The sequence below is a fragment of the Sapajus apella genome, unplaced genomic scaffold (genome assembly GCF_009761245.1).
Source record: "Sapajus apella isolate SASKATOON/1434 unplaced genomic scaffold, GSC_monkey_1.0 scaffold15, whole genome shotgun sequence".
NCBI lineage: Eukaryota > Metazoa > Chordata > Mammalia > Primates > Cebidae > Sapajus > Sapajus apella.
The window spans coordinates 33099891-33124003 of NW_022436955.1; the positions used below are offsets into that span (position 1 = coordinate 33099891).

The window sequence follows — 24113 nt, forward strand, 5'->3', positions numbered from 1 at the left end:
GCCTGGTGTGTAGGGTCATGGTGAATTGGGGGTGGGTGTGGAGGGGCGACTTGGTGTGTAAGGTCATGGTGAATTGGGGGTGGGTGTAGAGGAGCAGCCTGGCTGTTGGGCATTCCACCCAGACAGCAGCCCTGGGTCCCTGCTCTCTGTGCTGGGTACTGGGTCATAGAATATGGATTAGGGAGATGTGGCCCAAATTCACACAGCTGGAGATCACATCAGGGACAGTGGCCAGGCAGGGAGAGGAAGCGTGGAAGGTTCTGGGGTGCCAGGGATGACCTCTGTAGGAGGGGCCGTGAGAACTGAGGCTGCAGGACATTTTTTCTTAACAAAACTCATGGAGTCCTTAGGACAACCTGGCACGGTTCCTGACACCCCTGTGAGGTTCGTGCCACCCCACCCCCACCTCCAGATGAGGCCCAGGTCCTAGAGGCTGGGGCAGCTGGGTGGGGAGGCCTCAGACCCTGGATGCCATGATCGCTCAGAGCATGGGTCCACCATGCACTTACGGGAGAAGCGGCTGGGTCCCCGGGAGCAGAAGGTGGAAGGGTGGGCGGGTGTGAGGACCAGGCTCTTCTTGGGCTGAGTGAGCCCCTCCCTGTCACCCTGCACTAGCAGTGGCTCCTGCAGGGTCTCAGGCCTGCCGTCCTCCCTGGCAGGTGGATGGGGACATCCCACCCCGGGTGAAGAAGGACGCTCATGAGCTCATCCTGGACTTCATCCGCTCAAGGCCTCCACTGAAGCAGGTGCCCCTCTGCGCCTCCTCCCTGGGGTCTTCTGGCCTCTTCCTCCTCAGGGGCAGCCTGGGGCCTGGCGCTGTCCTGTGGCCAACCTGGGAGGTGTCCCAGCACATCTGCTTCACGGGTGAGGCGGGCTGGCTTCCTCTTGCCTGTGGGCTGGCCCGGGGCCTTCCTTCTGGGAAGGGGCCATGTGAGCTGCACCACGCCCTCCAGGTGGGCCTGGCTGGCTCTTCCGACTCCAGAGTGGGCCCACGTCATGGCGTGCTTCCCCACCCAGGTCTCCGAGAGGCGGCTGCGCCCGTTGCCGCAGAAGCAGAGGTCCCTGCACGAGAAGATCCTGGAGGAGATCAAGCAGGAGCGGAGGCTGCGCCCAGTGCGGGGCGAGGGCTGGGCCGCCCGTGGTGAGCCAGGAGACAGCGGGAGGAGAAAGACCCTGTGCCCTGGCTGGGGTCCCCTCATTCCCCGGTCAGGTTGCACGTTGGAAAGTGTCATTGTCCCTAAAAGCTTCTGAACACATGGAAGACAGAACATCTTAATTTTTGAGGCACACAGGCTTTTGAAACTCAGAATACTTAGGGATTAAAAAAATAAAATTGGCCGGGCGAAGTGGCTCATGCCTGTAATCCCAGCACTTTAGGAGGCTGAGGTGGATGGATCATTTGAGGCCAGGAGTTTGAGACCAGCCTGGCCAACATGGTGAAACCGTCTATACCAAAAATATAAACAATTAGCTGGGTGTGGTGGTGCATGCCCGTGATCCCAGCCACCTGGGAGGCTGAGGCAGGAGAATTGCATGAACCTGGGAGGCAGAAGTTATGGTGAGCCAAGATCGTGCCACTGCACTCCAGCCTGGGCAACAGAGAGAGACTCCATTTCAAAAAATTAAATTAGGCTGGGCGTGGTAGTTCACGCCTGTAATCCAAGCACTTTGGAGGCCAAGGCAGGGGCGGATCACCTGAGATCGGGAGTTCAAGACCAGCCAGACCAACATGGTGAAACCCCGTCTTTATACAAAAAATAAAAAGGAAAAGAAAAAAATTAAATTAAAATAATATGTACATATGTATATTTGTTTGAGATGGAGTCTTTCTCTGCAGGGTTTGGCTCTCTGCCCTGCATCCTCAACGCCTGCTCTGGAGACTCCAAGTCTACCTCCTGCATCAACCTGTCGGTCACAGATGCTGGGGGTAGTGCCCAGCGCCTGAGGCCCCGTGTGCTGCTGAAGGCACCCACCTTGGCCGAGATGGAAGAGATGAACACGTCTGAGGTCAGAGTCTGTGGAGCTTCCTGATAGGAGACCAGGAATGGCGGGTGGGGGCTGAGGAAGCAAGAAGGGCTCAGCCAAGTGGGGGGCAGCAGCCAGTGTGGTGTCCCCTGCCCAGGGCCCTCCTTTGAAATTGATGTCCTGTTGTGGCATCGCTGCCTCTTCCCGTCCCAGGAGGAGGAGGTGGGGCTTGGGGACCCTGCTCTTTGGGCTGCTGACAAGGATGACTGGGAGGGTCCCTGGGCTGCCTCTTCCCACAGCGATGGAGGGCTGGCAGTGGAAGTGCCCTGTTGTCTCAGGACCAGGAAGCTGAGCGCCCCTGTAGTTGATGTGAAAAGCTGGTCCCAGGGAGGCTGCCTGCCCACCCTGGCTGCCCTGTGAAAGGAGTGGTCCTCTCTTCCCAGGAAGGCCTGGTGCTGGCTGTGTTGAGGACCACCCCAGAGAGCTCTGCCTCCATCTGACACTAGCCACCAGTCCTGTGCCTTTCTAGGACTTTCCGGAAGGCCTTGGGGAAGGGCTTGGTTATTAAGGTGCTTGCCATGAACTGTCCAGAGAAGGGCAGGCTGGGAAGTCGGTGGAGACCGCCCCACATCGCAGCAGACCCAGCGGCACCCATGGGTCCTTTGCCTCAGTCCAGGCACGGGCAGAAGGCACTGGCGGGTGTTGTCAGGGCAGGCTTGCATCTGTTGTGTCCACAGGAAGAAGAGTCTCCGTGTGGGGAGGTGACGCTGAAGCGGGACCGCTCCTTCTCAGAGCATGACCTGGCCCAGCTGCGAAGTGAGGTGGCCTCTGGCCTGCAGCCGGCCACACAGCCCAAAGGAGGGACGGAGCCCCCACGGCCCCGAGTGGGCAGCGCACGTGCGTTGAGTCCTGGCTCCCAAGACCAGGGCAAGTATTGCCTCCCACCCCCACACCCCCCTTCACTCCCACCCCGATCCATCCTGAGGGTACCCATCCCTCCACCTCAGCCCACGTCTTCCTGAGCAGGCAGCTCCCAGGGACCCAGGGTACTCATGTCTGCAAGAGGGCACCACCTCAGGTGCCCGGGCTGGTGTGATCTGAACTCACTGCAACCTCCACCTCCCGAGTTCAAGCAATTCTTCTGCCTCAGCCTCCCAAGGAGCTGGGATTACAGGCATGTGCCACCGTGCCTGGCTAATTTTTTGTATTTTTAGTAGAGATGGAATTTCACCATATTGGCCAGACTGGTCTCAAACTCCTGACCTCATGATCCACCTGCCTCAGCCTCCCAAAGTGCTGGGATTACAAGTGTAAGCTACTGTGCCTGGCCGTAAAAATATTTTTTAATATTTAAAAAGAATTCCCATGATTCTGTTACCTAGACATAATTATTATTAACATATTGGGCTACAGGAACATAGCCGACTAGATGATGGCTCCTTGCGGTCCTCTGAGAAGGGAGGGGCATGTCCCTAGGAAGCTGGGTGGGCTCACCACACACGCCCTGGACCCTGCCTCCGTGCTGCCATGCTTCCTTCAACTGCTTTCCACGCTGCTGAGCACAGAATGATTCCTGCTGGCTGTGCAGGGCTGGTCCTACCATCGTGGGAGCTGAACCTTGCAGAGAGCCCTCACCACTCAGGGTTCTTGTCCCCCACCCCCTACATCCCACCAGACATGGCCAGGCTTCCTGGTCTGCCTGCGAGGCCAGAGTCTTGGGACAATCCTGTTAGGTGGTTATGGCTCCCTTCCCGGTGTTAAGAGGTCCAGGCCAGGTCAGTTCAAAACCTCGCACTTGCCCCAGGCCCCTGACCCTGGAGCTGTGCCTCAGCCTCTTAGAGCTGGTGGCAGGGAGGGAGGCCAACCCCCAGCTGCAGTGTGGTGTGGGCTGTGGGAGGAGGGTCCTTCGGTCCGCCTGACTGGTGCCGTGGGACTCCCCACGCCGGCTCGTTGTAGAGCTCAGACACAGGGACCCTTCCGGGGTCCACTGTGCCGCATGGGCCCCAACAAAGGTCCCAACGTGGAAGCCACACTCCTCAGTGTTTTTTTCTGTTTGAGGCAGAGTCTCGCTCGGCTTCCCAGGATAGGGTGCAGAGGCACCATTAGTGCTCATTGCAGCCTTGACCTCCTGTGCTAAAGCAATTCTCCTGCCTCAGCCTCTTGAGTAGCCAGCACTTTCGGCCTGCTGCATGATGCCTGGCTTTTATATTTTTCTGTAGCGGGGTGGGGGGGGGGTCGCCCTACGTTGCCAAGAGTGGGCTCAGAGCTCCTGGGCTCAAGCGATCTGCCCTCCTTGGCATCCTACGTGCTGGAACTGCCCCGTGGCTATTGTGCAGCTGCTTCTCCGCTTGGCCTTTTGCTTGGTGCCCCCTGGAACCCCCAACATCTCCATCAGCCCCTTGGCACAGCCCTCCGTACCCCGGCTCCTGCCAGGCTGTGCTGACGGGGCCTCTGCTCTCCCCCAGGTACCTATCCCGCCAACCTCTGTGACCCCAGCCACCCCCTACTCGGCAACCAGGGCTCCACGGGGGACAGACCTGAGGCCTCCATGACACCCGATGCCAAACACCTGTGGCTGGTGAGTGAGGATGCGATTGTCGTCCAGGGCGGCCTGGGGGGGCCTTTGGGCCCACCTTCCCTCTCCGAAACCGGTCGCCAGCCAGGTGTTCAGCGCAGAGGCCGTCTGTGGGGGGCGTGTCTGAGCACCTGTCCGGGGGCGTGGTCAGAGGGCGTGGCCTAAACGCCGTCTGGGCACCCGCGGTGGAGGTGCCGCAGCAGTGGTCTCTGCTGCCGCCTGCTGGAGCCGAACTGCACTGCAGACCCGGAGCCACCTTGCAAACAGGGCTGGGTGTGGGGTTAGGGCCGACGGCAAACCCACGCGCCCTGGGCCCGCAGGTCAGCGTGACGGGGGTTCGCTGCGTGGAGACCTTGACTCTGGCCTGAGGCCGCCACGGCGCTGCTCAGCCCCTCTGCCCTCGGTCTCACATCTCGTGGACCTGACTCTGGTGTGTGATTTAATCAAATGAGAGAACGGGCCCGCGGGCCCGTGGGCCTTGGTGGCAGCTGCAGGTGTTGGAGGGATGGGAACGGTGTGGTTGCTGTCATTGTTGGAGGTTTCATCAAGAGGCTCAGATGAGAACACATGTTAAAATGCTTTACTATCCTCCACGTACACGCAGTGCTGCATCAAAAGTTACCTCGCAGTACAGCATCTTAAAATAACAAACATGAATTATCTCACAGGGTGTCTGAGGCTTGGGAATCTGGGAATGTCTTAGCAGTGTGGCTGTGGCTCAGGGTCTTCTGTGAGGCTGCAGTGAGGATGGCGGTGGGGCCTGCAGTCTCAACTAAAGTGCAGATGGGGTGGAGGAGCCGCTTGAAGTGTGGTCTTCACCCAGCTATGAGCAGGAGGCCTGAGTCCATTGCTGTGTAGGCCTCTCTGGGGGTGCTTGGGTACCCCACAGCATGGCAGCTGGTGTCCCCCAGAGCAAGCAGTTCAAGAGTGAGCACAGTGAAAGCCACTGTTAGTGACCAAGTCCAGAAGTGCCCATCTTCCCAGCTCATTGGGAGTGAGTCTAAGCCCAGCCTCCTTTTCTCAAGGGGAGGAAGGGAGTTAAGACCCACTTCTTTCTCAAGGAATCAGAGGACACAGTTAAGATGACTGCAGGTCACATGAGTGGCTCTTTAGCTCTGAGATCTCAGAAGTGCTTTCTGAAGGGGGTATGGAGCACCACAGAACCTGTGGCCTTCCATCTGCGCTGGGCTAACATCCTCGCCTGGGGAGAGGCTGCTGTTCTCTGCACCCGACATGAGGTCTCCTGGCCACAGATGTTGTTAGTGTAGCATCTGTGACATTTGAAGGGAATTGTTCAGAGGGAACCAGTGCCATCAGGCCAAAGCCCAAAGCCCTGGGTGCCTCAGGTCAGAGTGGGGACGATTGCAAGGGTCCCAGCATGTGTTCACAGCTCTAGACAGGATAACCCACTGCAAATCCAAAACAGAAAACATGGTCCATCTCCATCTCTGTGGCATCTTCGTAGGTGGTACCCACCTGCCTTGGCAATCATGGCTGATGGCATTGTGTCTGAGGGCTTTCGGTGTATCATCTCAATGGAGCTGAAATACAGCCCGATTTCACAGAGAACGGAGGCTTAGAGAGATCAAGTATCAAGTTCTGTGCTAAGCACTGGGAGGCAAAGTTGGCATAATGTGGCCCCAGGAATCAGTGGTCAGGACACGGGAGGGTGCCCAGGCAGATGGGCAGAGCAAGGTGAGCCTCAGGAGTGAGATGGCCTGTTGGAGGGTCCTGGGCCTCCTGGAAGAGAGGAAACGAACTGCTCAAGGAGGGAAGATTTGAGATGGACTCTGATTGGTTTGGGTCAGCCGTGGCGTGTCTGCAGGCGGCGGCACCTTGAACAGACGGGCTGAGGGGAGTGTGTGGAGCGTGGCAGTGAGGGCTGGGCTGGCTGGCAGGGCCTGCTGGTTATGGGAGGCCTGGCCTGTAGCAGCAGGGCCTCGTCAAAGAAACGGGGACAGTACACGGCTCCCAGGACTGGATGGCGGATGCCCAAGTGTTTTAGAAAGTTGTCCGGCTCGTTTAGGCTGAGTCCAGGAAGGCATGAGGGTCCTCACAGAAGGCGAATAAGGTGGGGGAGACTGCTGCAGAGAAGACTCATACCTGAGGCCGAGTGCGCACAGCCCCTTGCCCTGTGCCCCAGGAGTTCAGCCACCCCGTGGAGAGCCTGGCCCTGACCGTGGAGGAGGTGATGGACGTGCGCCGTGTGCTGGTGAAGGCCGAGATGGAGAAGTTTCTGCAGAACAAGGAGCTCTTCAGCAGTCTGAAGAAGGGGAAGGTGAGGCTGCATGGATGTGGACTGCTCTCTTGCCTGCGGGGTGAGGGGCAGGTATGGACAGGCCGGATCCCAGGACTGTTTTCTCACGATCTGATTGGGAACCCTGAGGGGCAGCAGGGACAGGGCCGGACCCAAGGGCGCTTTGGACAAAGTGGGGCTCTAACCACGTCTGTCCTGACAGATCTGCTGCTGCTGCCGGGCCAGGTTCCCGCTGTTCTCATGGCCGCCCACCTGTCTCTTTTGTAAGAGGTGAGCCTTCCCTGAACACCTGAGCTGTCAATTCACAAGGGAAGGAGGAGGTGAGAAGCCTTTGGGGCAGTGCTGCCCACAGAACTTCCTGTGATTCCAGGAATGTTCTAGCATGTTCCATGTGATACGGTTAGCATCGATGAGGAATTATGTTGAAATTTTATTTAAATTAAAAGAGCTAAGCAACTCCCAGTTCAACTTCCACGGCCAGGAACAAACAGAATACAAAACAATCAGGCAACAAGAAGGAAAGACCAGGCGGCCCTGTGGGTATCACGGTCACCGCCTGGAGAGCTTCTAGGTCAGGAGCCAGAGCTGCTGGACTCCCCACTGGAGGGGGTAAAGCTGAGGATCCAGGGAGACCACAGCAGCTGGAGTCCCCAGTGCAGAATTAGAGGGGAGGGCTGGAAGAGAAGGCCTCAGAGAAGGGCCCCTTGTCTGAAGGAAATTACTTAGCTAATTTCTCTCCAGCACCCTAAAAAACCCTGTTTAATAGACCCGAGTGCAACGCTTCACGTGTTAGAAGTTCTTTATCCGGCAACTATCCTGAAGCAAAGGTTGGCAAACTATAGCCACAGGCCAGAGCTGGTCCTGTGCCTGTTTTGTAAGTAAAGTTTTATTGGGACACAGCCACGCCCATTTGTTACTCATTTAGCCACACCTAAAATGTTTATTCTCTGGCTCTTCACAGAAAAAATTTACCTTTCCCTGTTCTAAAGATCTGAAGGAACAATGCACAGGGCCAGGAATAGCGTCTGTTTCCACCAGCCATAGCCAGAAATATGAGTCACAGGGCACTACCTGGAGTGCACTCGAAGGCCTGGCCTCACTCAGGTGGAGTAAGTAGCCCGCAGCCACTGCTGCTCCAGGCCTGACTGAGGAATCGTAAAAGCAAGACCTTAAAGCATCACACTGTTCATAAGTACTTGAACTGATTCTCAGAACAAAGCTCAAGAATAAGCATTAGCAAAAACAAAAACTAGTACTCAGCAGGGTAAACTGTCTGGCATCTAACCAAAGATTGTCAGTCACATAAAAACCAAGACAAAAATCAGTTACAGTGTGCTGTGGCCTTTGCCTCTTTTTCTTTTTTTTAACCCCTTTTTAGGCTCACACCTATGCATATGTATTGTGCGCTTTGTGCCGCATGTCTAAGTAGTGTTGGTAACAACAGTTAGCATTAAGGCCGGGGAGGGGGAAAATTGGAAGTACAGTGTTACAGGGTTCAGAATATTAGACATGCTGTACCAAGTCATGTATTACTTAAAGGTAGGACTGTGATAAGTTAAAGATATATACCATAAGTCCTAAAGCAGCCACTAAAACAGTTACAGCTAATAAGCCAACAAGAGGGAAGAAGGAACCATAAAAAGTAATTAGTCCAAAAAATGGTAGAAAATGAAGGGAAAGAACACGAGTCAAAAAGAAAACGAACAGCAAGATGACTGACGTAAACACAGCTGTAATGAGCATCACATTAACTGTAAATGATCTAAACAACCGGAGTAAAAGGCAGAGTTTCCCAGATTGACTAAAAAAAGTAAGGCTGAGGGTGGTAGCCCATGCCTGTAATCCCGGCACTTCGGGAGGCTGAGGTGGGAGGATCACTTGAGCCCATGAGGTCGAGGCTGCAGTGAGCTGTGATGGTGTCACTGCACTCCTGCCTGGGTGACAGAGTGACACCCTGCCTGGAAAAAGAAAAATCACCTAATTTTATCTGTAAAATATTTTTGTTGCTATATGCTTGGAAAAGCCTGGAGAGTGGAAACTGTTACTAGCACGGGTGATTTCTGAGGATGGGGTGTCTAAATTGTGAATTCTTTCATGTTTGAATTTTTATGAGAAGGGATTTACTTTTGAAATCAGATACGGGAGTTTTAAAAAAATGAATAATTGTTTAAAATAGAGCATCTCAATTGAGGCCCCTCTGGCTTACATGGTGGGTAGTGTCAGTTACACGCCACTGTCTACATGTCTGTTTAGAAGACATCTTAGATGTCTTTGCAAGACTGTGCAGTTTTTAAAGACCTTTGTAGGATTTTGTTTTTAAATATTCCAAAAGAAGTCACCCATCATACCTCAGTTCAGAAACAAAAGTCTACTTAAGAGGGACTTTTACCACCACTATTTTTAAACTTTACTCTATATCCTGCCACTTGGCAGTAGAAAACTCCAGGTGCAGACCTTCCTGAGAGAATGCTGAGGACCACATGTATTTTGGGTGGATACCTAAGTGCAAAGAAAAGCAGGATTTTGGTAAAATGAAAGTACTGAAGTAACCAGGGATCAAGCAGAAGGCAAGGATGGTTTGAACCGGGATGCGTGGAGGCTGGCATGCGACTGTTTCTCAGCTGTTTCTTTGTGGGCTTCCTCCCTGCTGACGATGCATTTCCTCTGTTCCCTTCCAGAGCTGTCTGCACTTCCTGTAGCATAAAGGTGAGGAGTATGTGGGATCTCTGGGGTCTCAGCAAGGTGGGTGAGGGGCCCCATTGTCTTTGATTCCATCTGCCGGATGATTCTGCCCTCACCAGGCACCTCATCCATTTCCGTTCAGGCAGAATCCATTCTTAGACTTTCCAAGACAGTGTGCAGTTTTTAAAAACCCTTACAGGTTTTTGTTTGTAAACATTCCATGTTAGTAGCCTGGTGCCAAAAAGACCCTTCACTTCCCATCTCAAAGTCTCATCTTCTGACATTCTGTAACTTTTTGAGTGTTTTAGGCGGGGGTTCCTTATTGCAGCAGCCTGTGTGCTTATACCTGCTGTCCCAGCACTTGGGGAGGCCAGGGCTGGCAGACCACTTGAGATCAGCCTGGCCAACATGGTGAACCCCCATCTCTATTAAAAATACAAAAAAATTATCTTCTCCTGGTAGAACACACCTGTAATCCCAGCTACTCAGGAGGCTGAGGTACGAGAATCACTTGAACGCGGGAGAGCTATGATGACACCACTGCACTCCAGCCTGGGTGACATACTGAAACTCCGTCTCATAAATACATACATACGTACAAGTATGTCACCAGCCAGGCAAGGTGGCTCATGCCTGCAGTTCCAGCACTTTGGGAGGCTAGGGTAGGAGGATCTCTTGAGCCCAGAAGTTCAAGGCTACAGTGAGCTATGGTGCCTCTGCACTCCAGCCTGGGCAGCAGAGCAAGATCTTGTCTTAAAAAAAAAAAAAAAAAAAAGTTTCTATTCATGCCTCAGTTCAGAAGCAAGACTCTGCTTCAGGGGTACTTTTCCCACCACTATTTTAAAACCCTTACTCCATATCCAGGCACTTGGCAATGGGAAAACTTCCACCGCATCCGTGTTAAATGTTGATTATGTGTAGGGCATGGTGTAGGTCCCATATGGTATAAAAAAGTCCAGTTTTTGCCCTCTAAGAAGGCCCTGCCCAGATGAGCAGAGAACGTGAATGGGTGTGTGCAGCCAGCAGGAGTCACGCGTGGGTCTTCAGACAAATGGCACAGAGACATCGGAGAGCGTAGCAATTGCGGAAATTCTCTAGGTGGTGCTGGCTGCCACGCAGGTCCCACAGGGTTCTCTAGTACTGAGTGTGACCTGAATGTCCCTGTGGGAGTGCCTGGTCCATACCTCCTCCCTCTGCTGCAGATGAAGATGCCTTCTAAGAAGTTTGCACACATCCCTGTCTACACACTGGGCTTTGAGAGTCCTCAGAGGGTGTCGGCTGCCAAAACCACGCCAGTCCAGAGAAGAGACGTCTTCCAGTGCGTTCTTTGCCTTGCTGCTGATGTCACCGTGGTGGTCGGGCATGAACAGTAACCTGGGAGCTGGGGTGGAGGGGGCTGGCTTTGTCGCTATTTGCTAGGACACCCCAAGGAATAGAACTCCAAGGCAGAGATACATTATTTTGGAGGTCTCTGGGAGGCTGAGTAGTAGGTGGTCAGGGAGCAGTGCTGAGAGGAACACTGCTGGCTGTGTCAGTTACATACAACCCCATGGGTGCCTGAGGGCCAAGGGGAGGCCTAGGGTGAAAGGCAGCCAGGAGGAGCCCTGGGATGCAGTCGGGGATGGGGTGGGGTCTTGCACCCTGGCTGGCTGCTTTCCCTGACTGCCCTCTCCTGCTCCCTAGATCTCTGCAAGGACCACAGTGGCAGAGTGTGGAGGAGGCGTTCCCCCACATCTACTCCCACGGCTGTGTCCTCAAGGACGTCTGCAGTGAGTGCAGTGGCTTTGTGGCCGACGTGGTGCGCTCCAGCCGTAAGAGCGTGGACGTCCTCAACACCACGCCACGACGCAGCCGCCAGACCCAGTCCCTCTACATCCCTAACACCAGGACTCTTGACTTCAAGTGACGGCACCAGCAGGCCAGGCCTCCAGGAGGCACCAGGCAGGCCCTGTTCCAGGCTAGGACGCGCTGAGCTGTGCATGTACATATATACATATATAGATAGATTTATAATATATACACCTGGCCTATATATTTATAGACATCGTTTCCTGGCCCTAGAGCTCATTTGGGTTCAGGCACACTTCAGAACCCTCCCTCCGGGAGGCTGTTTCTTCTCAGGATTCCTTGCCGGGGAGGAAGTGGGGAACAGGGAGTGGGTTTTCTCATTGAGGAGAGAGAGCAGAGGGTTCTAGATCCTGGCAGACTGCATCCCATGTTCCCATTCTCTTCTCTGTCCCCAGTAATGAGGACAGCAGCTTCCCCTCCCCCGTGGATGTCTAGGTGGGGGTTGGGTATCTCGGCTCCCAGCTGGACCAGAGTGCCCTGCTCGCCTCTGCTCTCCCTTTGTGGAGACTTGGGCAGCACCTGGGAAGTGTCTGAGTGAGCGGGGTTCTCCTGGGAGGCACCCCCCGCCTCTGAAAGGTCTGGCCAGGCGTGGTGGCTCACACCTGTAATCCCAGCACTTTGGGAGGCCGTGGAGGGAAGAGCGCCTGAGGTCAGAAGTTCAAGAGCAGCCTGGCCAACATGATGAAACCTTGCCTCTGCTAAAAATACAAAAATTAGCTGGGCGTGGTGGTGCACGCCTATAGTCCTAGCTACCTGGGAAGCTGAGACAGAAGAATCACTTGAACTTCGAAGGCGGAGGTTGCAGTGAGCCAAGATCACACCACTACACTCCAGCCTGGGTGATAGAGTGAAACTCTGTCTCAAAAAAAAAAAAAAAAAAAAGTCCATGCCAAGCTTCTCCCTGCCCTTTGCCTGGGGTCCACACCCCAGCTGTCCCGCCCCTTTGCCCTACCACATTCTGGTGCTGTCGTCACTCGCCTCAGGCTCAGAGGCTACTGAAGATGCTGGAGGTCCCAGTCCAGGGAGGAGCAGCTCTGTCAATCTGTGCACATGGCCAGCCTTGGCCTAATAAAGGAAGTCTCACACCTTCTGTCTGGGATGTGCACTGAGGGTCTGCCCAGCATGGCAGTGGGCATATTCTCCCAAGGCTGAAGCTCGGCTTGAGGGGCCATCTGCCCTCCAGGACCAGGAAAGGCCTCCCTGGCTTAGCACAGTTGCATGCCCACCCGGCGAGGGTCCCAGGCCTGCTCTGTCCCTGCAGCGCTGGCTGGCTCTACCAGCTTCATGGTCCTGGCCACCTTGGTCAGGGGTGCAGGCAGACAGCACAGACCACATCCCATCAGCTCCCCTGGCCACACCTGCTTGGGGGACAGTTTAGTTTCACTTCCCAGATCCCTATTCTTATTCTCCAGAGAGAGGAATCACAGGGGCTGGAGGTGTGACTGAGGCTCTAGACAGGCCCTGTGCCCAGTGCTGTCTGCCCACCTGTGCCTGGCTCAGCCTGGTACAGCACCCTGCCCCGTTCCTCTGTGATGTTCTGCTCTCATTTCACCTTACACATGAGGAAACTGAGGCTCAATGAGGTGAAATAATTTGGCCAAAAATACATAGCTCACCCAGAAACTTTGACCCTAGGCTGTAATGCCAGCCATGGGGCCTGGAGGTTGGGAAGGGACCTGACTTGTAACAAATGGGCCTGTGGGAGAAACCTCCTATCAGCTGGGGCCCAGGAAATCCACACACATAGTTAGAGCCTCCAATAAAATCAGCCAGCTTTGGCTGTGCGTGTTTTTTTTTGAGACAGGATTCTTTTTGTGTGTGTGTGTGCATTTTTTTTTTTTTCAGACAGTTTTGGTCTTGTCGCCCAGGCTGGAATGCAATGGCGTGATCTCTGCTCACAGCAACCTCTGCCTCCTGCTGGCCCTGTATTTTTATTCCTGTTTAAGACTAAGAAAACCGCCATGCACGGTGGCTCACGCCTATAATCCTAGCACTTTGGGAGGCCGAGGCGGGCGGATCACGATGTCACGAGCTCGAGACCAGCCCGACCAACATGGTGAAACCCCGTCTCTACTAAAAATACAAAAATTAGCTAGGTGTGGTGGCACATGCCTGTAATCCCAGCTACTCAGGGGCTGAGGCAGGAGAATTGCTTGAACCCAGGAGGCGGAGGTTGCAGTGAGCCGAGATTGTGCCACTGCACTCCAGCTTGAGTGACAGAGTGAGACTCCGTCTCAAAAAAATAAAAAATAACAGGCACAAAGAGGGTCAGGAATTTCCCCTGGTCACATAGCCAGCAGTAAGAAAGCTAATGTGCAGCACTCAGTAAGGACAACTGTGGTTCTCCTGGTTCCACAGGAGCTTACACTCCCTATCGTAGGAAGACTGGATGGTAATCCATGCAGAAACACTTGGAAATGAAAGCCCCCGTTAAAACGCTAGCTCAGGGCAGCCACAGTGGCTCACGCCTGTAACCGCAGTACTTTTGGAGGCCAGGGCAGGTGGATCAGTTGAGGTCAGGAGTTGGAGGCCAGCCTGGCCAACATGGTGAAACCCCATCTGTACTAAAAGTACAAAAATTAGCCTGGCATGGCGGCAGGTGCCTGTAGTCCCGGCTACTTGGGACGCTGAGGCAGGAGAGCCGCTTGAGCCTGGGAGCCGGAGGCTGCCGCGAGCCGAGTGCGCCCGTGCGCTGCAGCCTGGGCGACAGAGCAAGCCTCGCCCGCGCCGGGAGGGGCGGGCCCAGGGGCCGCAGCGGGTGGGGCGGGCGGCGGCGGCACCTGCCTTCTCCGCGCCCGCCGGGCCCGGGGTCCCCAGCCCCACGCACAGGAAGCCGGGGTCCGCCCACGGAACCGAGCCCCGCCTCGGCCGCCCCCACTTCGTTTCCCGGTTTTCTGAGACGGTCTGGCCCCGTCCCCCAGGCTGGAGTGGAGCGGCGCGATCCCGGCTCGCGGCAGCCTCAGCCCCGGGACTTCGTCTCGGTAGAGACGGCCGCGCCGCGGCGCCCAGGCTGGTCTGGAAACGGACCTCGGGTGACCCGCCCGCTCCGCCTCCCGCGCGCTGGGACCCCACGCGCGAGCACCGCGTCCGAGAGCTGCTCGGAACCACCGTCCCTCACGGGGCCTCCGCCGGGCAGGACGGTCCGGCCGACCCGCCGCGCGAGCGGGCGGCGGCTCCAGGCCGGGCAGAGGCCGCCATCGACGCCAGGTCACTGGACCACGGTGACACGGGAAGAGCCAACCGGCAGGCCCGGGACGCCGCCGAAACGCTCCCGCCCGCAGCGGGGACAGGCGCTGGCAGCGGCTCCCGGCGGGCCGGGCGGGGCCTGGCAGGGCCGAGTGTCGCCCGCTGCGCGCCCCTTCCCCCGCATCGAACCCCGTCATCCCCGCGGGGCACCTCTCCAAGCCCGGGCCCGCGGCGCGCAGGTACCCAGCGCTCCCGAAACCTGACCGGGACCCGCCAGCCGCCGCGCAGACGCCGCGGCTGAGGCGGGAAAGTTCCGGAGAGCCGCAACGCGCAGGCGCCGCACCACAGGCCCCGCCCCCACCTCTCGCGCCAGGAGTGCGCAGGCGCCGCAGCCAGCGCCCCCGACGCCAGGACTGCGCAGGCGCGCGGTCCGCGGAGTTTTCTGCGCTTCCTTCTCCCTCTCTCCAGACGTCGTGGTCGTTGGGTCCTATGTCGCGCCGGGCCCTCAGGAGGCTGAGGGGGGAACAGCGCGGCCAGGAGCCCCTCGGGCCCGGTGCCCTGCAGTTCGACCTCCGTGACGACGATGACGCGGAAGAGGAAGGGCCCAAGCGGGAGCTGGGTGGCCGGTGCCCCGGGGAGGCAGGGAAGGAGGGCGTCCGAGTCAACAACCGGTTCGAGCTGGTGAGGATCGCGGCGGCTGGGGTGGGGGCGGGGTGGGCCGTGACGTCGCGGGGCGTGGCGAGCGTCCGGTCTGGTCGGGGAGCGGGGGTCGTGAGACCAGGGGTGGATCGGGTCACGTGGGTCCCGGCTGCAGTGGGGAGGGCGGGGCCGTGCCCGGGCCGGGCCGATGCGGGTGGGCGGTGGCGTGAGGTCAAGATAGCTGGACGCAGAGTTACCTTGGGTTCGAACCCCAGTGAGGTGGGCGGGATCGTATCGTCATGGGGCGGGGCCATACCGTCGGAGCCGGGCGACAGAATGAGTGGGGTCAAGCGGGGCCCGGGCTGTGAAGGGGGCGCGGCCATGATGCGAGGGCGTGGCCAACGTCCGCAGGGCGGGGCCACGACGTGGGCGGGGTTAAACGGGGGTTCGGGCCGGCGTGGCGAGGGTGGGGCCTTGACACTAAAGTGCGTGGCTAAGGACGCGGGGGCGAGGCGATGGCGTGGGCGGGGTTCATTGGGGACTGGGGCCACCGTGGGGGTGAGGCCGTGGGGTAGGGGTGGGGCGCTGCAGTGCGGCAGGTCTTCTCCGAACTTCTGGGGTTGAGCGCTCTCCTTTAATCCTCACGAGCCTGCCCAGCCAGGGCCTCCTGTCTTGCTCTTCGCTGTATCTCAGGCTGCGTGTTTCTGGTCCACAGTGAATGGTTTGCCCCTGTGGTCCTGTGATGTTTTGTCTTAAGTCCTGGCCTTGGTGTGTAACGCGGCCTGTGCGGGCTCTGCAGTCCTCCCGCCTCAGCCTCCTGAGTAGCTGGGACTACATGTGCATGTCACCATGCCCAGCTAATTTTTTTTTTTTTTGGTAGATTTGAGGTTTCGCCTTCTTGCCCAGGCTGGTCTAGAATTCCTGGGCTCAAACATCTGTCCACCTCAGCCTCAAAGTGCTGGACCACAGGCCTGAGTCACCATGCTTGGCTGACTGCCTTTCCGACATCAATTCCAACTTCAGGGTCCCCAAGACCACACTCAAGGTTCAGTAATTGGCTAGAATCACAGCAGTTACTGAAAGTTTTTTTGTTTTTTTTTTTTTTTTTTGAGATGGAATCTTGCTATTGCCCAGGCTGGAGTGCTGGCACAGTCCTAGCTCACTGCAACCTTGAACTCCTGGGCTCAAACATTCCTCTCACCTTGGTTTCTCAAAGTGTTGGCATTACAGGCGAGCCACTGTGCTCAGCCCCGTAAGTCTTTTTTTTTGAGATGAAGTCTTGCTCTGTTGCCAGGCTGGAGTGCAGGGATGCGATCTCGGCTCACTGCAACCTCCGCCACCCGGGTTCCAGCGATTATCCTGCGTCAGCCTCCTGAGTAGTTGGGATTACAGCTGTGCACCACCACGCCCGGCTAATTTTTGTACTTTTAGTAAAGACAGGGTTTCACCATGTTGGCCAGGATGGTCTCCTGACCTTGTGATCTGCCTGCCTTTGCCTCCCAAAGTGTTGGGATTACAGGCATGAGCCACGGAGCCTGGCCCCCCCATAAGTCTTTTTAATTATTGTCAATGTAATTTGTCAAAAAATTGTATCACATTATTTTATTTTACAGTTCTTTGTTAGTGAAATTCAGCACCTAGCTGTGTACTTGTTGGCCTTTTACAACCCATTTATATCCTTTGCTTTTTTATAGAGAGTGTAAAAAGTCTTTATTATGTTCATGAAAGCTCACTATCGATTCTCTTTAACGTATTTTCTCAGTTTGCATTTGTTCTTTCACTTCCTTAATTTCTACATGCTGAAAGATACTGGAGCCACGTTTCTGATTGTTAGGTGTCTGTCTCTCTGTGATGTCTTCACATAGATCTTTCCTGATGTGACTTTGTGCAGAGTCTTCTCTTGTTTTTTGTTTTTTGTTTTTGTTACAGAGAGGGTCTCACTATGTTGTCCAGGCAGGTTGCTGGTCTTGAACACCTGGGCTCAAGTGATCCTCCTGCCACAGCCTCCTGAGTAGCTGGGACTATGGTATACTCTACTTTGGCCAGCTTGTTATTTTAATGCTTTTGTTTTTCATTTAAATATTTAATCTTTTTGGCATTTATGTTTGTGTTGGTGGGAATTTGGAAAAAATGTGGCTTATAAGTTGACAGAATAAGAGTCCCTAAGGTCAGAAACCACATAAACCGTTGTGAACTTCCTGGAGTGAGTTTTGAGCATCAGTAACACTGACAGCCTCCGTGGATGAGTGACTGCTTACTGTTCTTAGGAATGTCAAAGAATTTTATCCAATGGTACACATCAGTCCTAATTTAAGCATTCTATACTTTTTTGCCCTGATAACTCACATTTGGAAATGATACAATAGAAATGTTTATTGGTGTTCTGTTGTGAAATAGCTCTTAAGAATCAGAAGTGTGAGAGACATTAAACAGCCACTTACAACTGAATGGTTATAAATGTGCATGCTTTGGTGAGAGACACCATGTGTCTCTTTTTTAAAAAATATTTATTATTTAGTTCATGTCTTTTATTACCTCAGTTACTTGTCTTCTGGTTTGTTGAAGCAGTAAGTCAGAAAACATTTGCCACAATAACATCTGTCATTAAAGTGGCTTGTCATAAACACTCCAGCACCACATTCATCAGAAGGGCACTCTCGATAAAGGCGACTAATTTTACCATTTTCATCCATCTTATGATATTTCAGGACAGCCAGCTTAACGTTTCTTTCTCTTGTGCTTGTTCTTCTTGGGGTGGTGTAAGACTTCTTTCTTTTCTTAGCAGCACCATGAAGTGTCAACACAAGATGAATAGACTCTTTCTGAATGTTGTAGTCAGACAAAGTATGTCCTCCTTCCAGTTGCTTGCCAGCAAAGATCAGTCTTTGCTGCTCAGGAGGAATTCCTTCCTTATCCTGGATCTTGGCCTTTACATTTTCTGTCGAGGGTTCAGCCTCGAGGGTGACGGTCTTCTCCTTAAGGGTTTTCATGAAAATCTGCGTTTTGGCGGTGGCCCCATCTGAGACGCAGATGGCGGATCAAAAAGGAAGCAAAAATTTATTTTTTTTATGTAGAGGCACGATCTCCTTATGTTGCCCAGATTGGTCTTGAACTCCTGAGCCTAGGAGATCCTTCCACCTTGGCCTCCCACACTGCTGGGATTACAAGTGTGAGCCACTGCACCTGGCCAGTGTGGGGTCTCTAAGTGTCAGTTGATAGATCTTTTGGAGGGCGGTTTGGTAAAATCCTAAATGACCTAGCAGTTTCCCTTCAGGAATTTACCGTAAGGTACCAGTTTGCTCACTCGGTGCGAGGATTTATTACACAGATGTGTTATAGTATTGTTTATAATGAAACTTTTTTTTGGGGGGTGGGGAGACAGAGTCTTGCCCTGTCCCCCCAGGCTGGAATGCAGTGGCGTGATCTTGATTTTGGCTCACTGCAGCCTCCCCCTCCTGGGTTGAAGGGATTATCATGCCTCAGCCTCCTGAGTAGCTGGGATTACAGGCTCCTGCCACCACTCCTGGCTAATTGTATTTTTAGTAGAGCCCGAGCTCCTAAGGGTGGGGAAGGGTAACTGTCACCAGAGCTCCCGAGGGTGGGGAAGACCTTCCATTCTGACTAGCTGGAATGCAGAGGTGTCTTTGAAAAGAGTGGGTCTTCAGTAGAGGTTTTAGGAACGCTGTTTCTCAGGAGTAGAGCTAAAGTAACCCTTCAATAAAGAATAGTCTGGGCATGGTGGCTCACAGCTACAGTCCCAGCACTTCAGAGGCTAGGGTGGGAGGACTGCCTGAGCCCAGGAGTTTGAGACCAGCCTGAGCAACGTAGGGAGACCCCATCTCTACCAAAAACGAGTACTCTAGACCTGTCTTAGCAAAGCTTAAATAGAAGGTTTGAAGAGATTGTGCTGATATGCAAGCATGTTAACCGCCTGCCTAAATAAATTTCAGACTCTACTAAGGAAAAGGACAAAAGCCAGTCATTCAGCAGTGTAGCCTGTAATCCCAACTGCTTGGAAGGCGGAGGCGGAAGAATTGCTTGAACCCGAGACGCAGAGGTTGGCTGCAGTGAACCAAGATTGCACTATTGTACTCCAGCCTGGGCGACAGAGCGAGACTCCATCTTAAAAAAAAAAAAAAAAGAGAAAAGAAAGCAAATTATGCAACTGAAAAATACAGTATCTGAAATTATTAATTCACCTGATGGTCTTAATAGCAGATTAGATGAGGGGTCTTAATAGTCTTTTTTTTTTTTTTTTCTTTTGAGATGGAGTTTCACTCATGTTACCCAGGCTGGAGTGCAATGGCGCGATCTCGGCTCACCGCAACCTCCGCCTCCTGGGTTCAGGCAATTCTCCTGCCTCAGCCTCCCGAGTAGCCGGGACTACAGGCACGCGCCACCATGCCCAGCTAATGTTTTGTATTTTTAGTAGAGACGGGGTTTCGCCATGTTGACCAGGATGGTCTCAATCTCTTGACCTTGTGATCCACCCGCCTCGGCCTCCCAAAGTGCTGGGATTACAGGCTTGAGCCACCGCGCCCGGCCAATAGTCTTAATAGCACATTAGACACTAGAGAAGGAAAAGATCAGCGTCCTTCAAGTTGGGGCTCAGAGAGAGGGGTAGCTGAAAAGCATAGCGTCTCAGTAACCCCTGGGAAAATATCATGCGGTCTGACATTTGTAACTGAAGTAATAGAACGAGAGGATACAGAAATTGGGCAGAAAAAATACTTGATGAAACAGTGAGGCTGGGCCTGTTGGCTCACACCTGTAATCCCAACACTTTGAGAGGCCAGGCCGGAGGATTGCTTGAGCACAGGAGTTTGAGGCCAGTCTGGGCAAAATAGTCACACTCTGTCTGCATAGAAAATAAAAATAAAAAATGATGAGGCATTTGAGTCCTGAAGGGATTAATCCAGTCTCAGGGGAGTGAGTTCTTGCTCAGTCACTGCAAGCATCCTGTCTTGGAGGACACGGTTACCCTCGAGAGCAGTTGTATGAAGCGAAGCTGCCGCGTGTGTGTGGTCTCTCTGCACACTTCTCTTCCCTTTTCTGCCACTTCCCAGCATGGGTTGAGGCAGCATGAGACCCTTGCTAGATGGACTGCCCAGTCTTGGACTTGTCGCTTACAGAACCGTGAGCTAGCTGAACCTGTTTTCTTTATAATAATTACCCAGTTTCAGGATTTTGTTACAGAAACACAAAATAGACTCAGACACAACTGGAGAAAAGAATCACATTGTCTACAGGGGAATTATGAGAAGAGTGACTGACTTACTACATGGGAAGCAAGCCAGAAGACAGTGGGAACCATCTTTTTTTAAACATTTTAAGATGAAGTCTCAATCTGTCACCAGGCTGGAGTGCATTCTCAGCTCACTGCAATCTCTGCCGCCTGGGTTGAAGTGATTCTCCTGCCTCAGCCTCCCAAGTAGCTGGGACTACAGGCATGTGCCACCATGCCTGGCTGATTTTTGTATTTTTAGTAGAGATGGGGTTTCACCATGTTGGGCAAGACGGCCTTGATCTCTTGACCTTGTGATCCACCTGCCTCAGACTCACAAAGTGCTGGGATTACAGGCATGAGCCATTGTGCCTGGCCAGTGGGCACCATCTTTAAAGTGCTAAAAGAAAAATTTTGTTATGGCATTCTGTATTTATGAAAATATTTTTTTGTCCAGGTGTGTTGGCTCACACCTGTAACCCCATCATTTTGGGAGGCCGAGGCGGGCGGATCACGAGGTCAGGAGATTGAGACCATCCTGGCTAAAAATACAAAAATTTAGCTGGGCATGGTGGTGCGCGCCTGTAGTCCCAGTTACTGGGGAGGCTGAGGCAGGAGAATCCCTTGAACCCAGGTGTGGAGGCTGCAGTGAGCCGAGGTCACGCCACTGTATTCCAGCCTGGGCAACAGAATGAGACTCTGTCTCTAAAAAAAATTTTTTTTTCAAAAATGGAAATGAAATAGATGTTTTTATACCGACAAACACAGAGAAAATTCACTGTCAGAAGTCATACATGAGAAGAAATGTCGAAGAAGATTCCTCGGCCGGGTGTGGATGGCTCTCACACCCCTCATCCCAGCACTTTGGGAGGCTGAGGCGGGTGGATCACCCGAGGTCAGGAGTTTAAGACCAGCCTGGCCAACATGGCAAAACCCCGCCTCTACTAAAAATACAAAAATTAGCTGGGCACATGGTGGCAGGTGCCTGTAATCCCAGCTACTTGGGAGGCTGAGGCAGGAGAATTGCTTGAACCTGGGAGGCAGAGGTTGCAGTGAGCCGAGATCGCCCCACTGCACTGCAGCCTGGGAGACGAGAGCAAAACTCTGTCTCAAAAAAAAGAAAATTCCTCATCCTGAAGGAAAATAATGCAAGATGGAAAGATGAATCTATAGGAAGGCATGAAGGTTGCCGGAAATAGAAAATATTAGGATAAACAGACAATACGTTTCCAGTATATTTGCTTAAAGCAAAAATAATAGTGTATTGTGGAGTTTGTAACATATAGAAGTAAACTGTGTGATAGCACTGAGGAGGGTAAAGAAAGTGGAAGTGTCCCGTCGTAAAGTTCTCATGATTTTTGTGAATTAATGTGATACTTTAGTGTAGACTGTTAAATAAACGAAGCCTAATGTCAGCCCTAGAGCAATCGTTAAAACTATAAAACAAGCATAGTTATTAAGCTGGTAGAGGACATAAAATGGCATGGGAGCCAAGCGTTCGAGACCAGCTTAGGCAACATGGTGAGACCCTGTCTTTACAAAAAAATTTTGAAAAAATTAGCCAGGTGTGGTGACACGCACCTGTAGTTCCAGCTACTTGGGAGGCTGAGGTGGGAGGGTGGTTGGAGCCCAAGGTTACTGTGAGCTGTCATTGTGCCATTAAACTCCAGCCTGGTCAACAGAGCAAGACCCTGTCTCTGAAAAACCAACACACACACACACCCACACACAGCAAAAACTGACAGGGTTGAAAGTAGAATTAGACAAATCCACAATTATTGTTATGATTTATTTATTTGTTTGTTTGTTTGGAGATGGTCTCTCGCTGTGTTGTCCAGGCTAGAGTGCAGTGGCGTGATCTTGGCTCACTGCAGCCTCTGCCTTCCAGGTTCAGGCTGTTCTCCTGCCTCAGCCTCCAGAATAGCTGGGATTGCAGGTGTCTACCACCACTTCCATCTAGTTTTTGTATTTTTAGTAGAGATGGGGTTTCACCATGTTGGCCAGTCCAATCACATACTCCTGGCCTCAAGTGATCCACCTGCTTCCGCCTCCCATTGTGCTGGGATTATAGGCGTGAGCTGCTGTGCCTGGTCTAGAATATTTTCTGAACTGATTTATAATGAAAATGTAGCCTATCAAAATTTGTGAAACGTTGAGAACTTTATAATTGTAAATTTTAAATTAGAAGTGTTTAAAAATCAATAAATTTACCTTAAACTTCCACTTTAAGAAACTAGAAAAAGAGTGAATTAAACTCAAAATGTTTAGAAGGAAGAAACTAATAAAAGAGAGGAATCAGTAAAATGGAATATGGACAAAAGGGAGAAAATCAGGAAAACCGAAACTTGGTACTCTCAAAAGATCAGTTACTAAACTCTAGGTCGACTGATGGTTAAAAAAAAAAGGGAAGCTGCAGATACAATACCATTTTCAGGAATGAGAGAGTGCTCACAAGCACAGATCGCGCAGATATTCAGGGTGATGAGGAACTTCATGCTAGTTAAGTTTTCTAGGTTAGACGAATGGGCAAGTTCCTTTAAAGATAAAACTTAGTGAAACTGACCGGTAAAGGAATAGAAAAATCTGGCCTGGGCGCCATGGCTTATGCTTGTAATCCTAGCACTTTGGGAGGCCCAGGTGGGTGGATCACAAGGTCAAGAGATTGAGACCGTCCTGCCCAACGTGGTGAAACCCCATCTCTACTAAAAAAATACAGCGATTAGCCCGACATGGTGGTGTGTGCTTGTAGTCCCAGCTACTCGAGAGGCTGAGGTGGAAGAATCACTTAACTGGGAGACAGAGGTTGCAGTGAGCTGACATTGAGCCACTGCATTCCAGCCTGGAGTCAGAGCAAGACTCCGTCTCAAAAAAAAAAAAAAAAAAAAAAAAAGGGAGGCCGGGTGCAGTAGCTCACGCCTGTAATCCAAGCACTTTGGAGGCCAAGATGGGCGGATCACCTGAGGTCGGGAGTTCAAGACCAGCCTGACCAACATGGTAAAACCCCGTCTATTTAAAAAAAAAAAATGGGGAATAAAAAAATCTGAGCCCTTTATCTACTAAAGATACTGAATTTTTTAAAGTATAGAATGTTCCAGGCAAGGCTTGGTGGCTCACCACTGTAATCCCATCACTTTGGGAGGCCAAGGCAGGTGGATTGCTTGAGCTCAGGTGTTTTAGACCAGGCTGGGCAACATGGTGAAACCCCATCTCTACAAAAAACAGAAATAAAACCAAGTGTGGTGGCACATACCCGTGGTCCCAGCTACTCGGGAGGCTGAGGCCGGAGGATCGTTTAAACCTAGGAGTCGAGGCTGTAGTGAGATGAGATGATGCCACTGCATTCCAGCCTGGGTGACAAAGCGAGACCCTGTCTCAAAAAAAAAGAAAAAATCCAACAAGGAAAACTCCAGGCTGGTATGGTGGCCTGCACCTGTAATCCCAGCTCTTTGGGGCATCGAGACGGGTGGATCACCTGAGGTCAGGGGTTTGAGACCAGTCTGGCTGATATGGTGAAACTTTGTTTTTAGTAAAAATCACAAATTTTTTGGGCCCGGCGCGGTGGCTCACCTGTAATCCCAGCACTTTGGGAGGCCGAGGCGGGTGGATCACGAGGTCAAGAGATCGAGACCATCCTGGTCAACATGATGAAACACCGTCTCTACCAAAAATACAGAAAATCAGCTGGGCATGGAGGCGCGTGCCTGTAATCCCAGCTACTCAGGAGGCTGAGGCAGGAG

The 24113-nt window shown here is 52.9% G+C and overlaps 2 protein-coding genes and 1 pseudogene across 7 annotated transcripts in view; 2 read left to right on the top strand and 1 right to left on the bottom strand.

Moving 5' to 3' along the window:
* The window catches only part of SPIRE2 (spire type actin nucleation factor 2), a 40783-nt gene extending 28371 nt beyond the window's left edge, over nt 1–12412 (top strand). The window contains exons 6-15 of one of the 3 annotated variants that reach the window (XM_032284773.1): nt 660–746; nt 1018–1141; nt 1838–2007; nt 2703–2892; nt 4431–4543; nt 6684–6818; nt 7000–7067; nt 9476–9503; nt 10682–10797; nt 11163–12412. In XM_032284773.1, coding sequence (XP_032140664.1) covers nt 660–746; nt 1018–1141; nt 1838–2007; nt 2703–2892; nt 4431–4543; nt 6684–6818; nt 7000–7067; nt 9476–9503; nt 10682–10797; nt 11163–11385 — 1254 coding nt within the window. In that variant the 3' untranslated portion in view covers nt 11386–12412. The remainder of the gene's footprint in view (nt 1–659; nt 747–1017; nt 1142–1837; nt 2008–2702; nt 2893–4430; nt 4544–6683; nt 6819–6999; nt 7068–9475; nt 9504–10681; nt 10798–11162) is intronic. The other 2 variants (XM_032284774.1, XM_032284775.1) reach the window with 2 other exon arrangements.
* A 2503-nt stretch (nt 12413–14915) lies between these two features.
* Nucleotides 14916–24113, top strand: part of TCF25 (transcription factor 25) — a 43043-nt gene continuing 33845 nt past the window's right edge. For all 4 annotated transcript variants that reach the window (XM_032284780.1, XM_032284776.1, XM_032284778.1 and 1 more), the window contains exon 1: nt 14916–15194. In XM_032284780.1, coding sequence (XP_032140671.1) covers nt 15003–15194 — 192 coding nt within the window. In that variant the 5' untranslated portion in view covers nt 14916–15002. The remainder of the gene's footprint in view (nt 15195–24113) is intronic.
* LOC116555819 lies at nt 17666–18187 on the bottom strand (annotated as a pseudogene).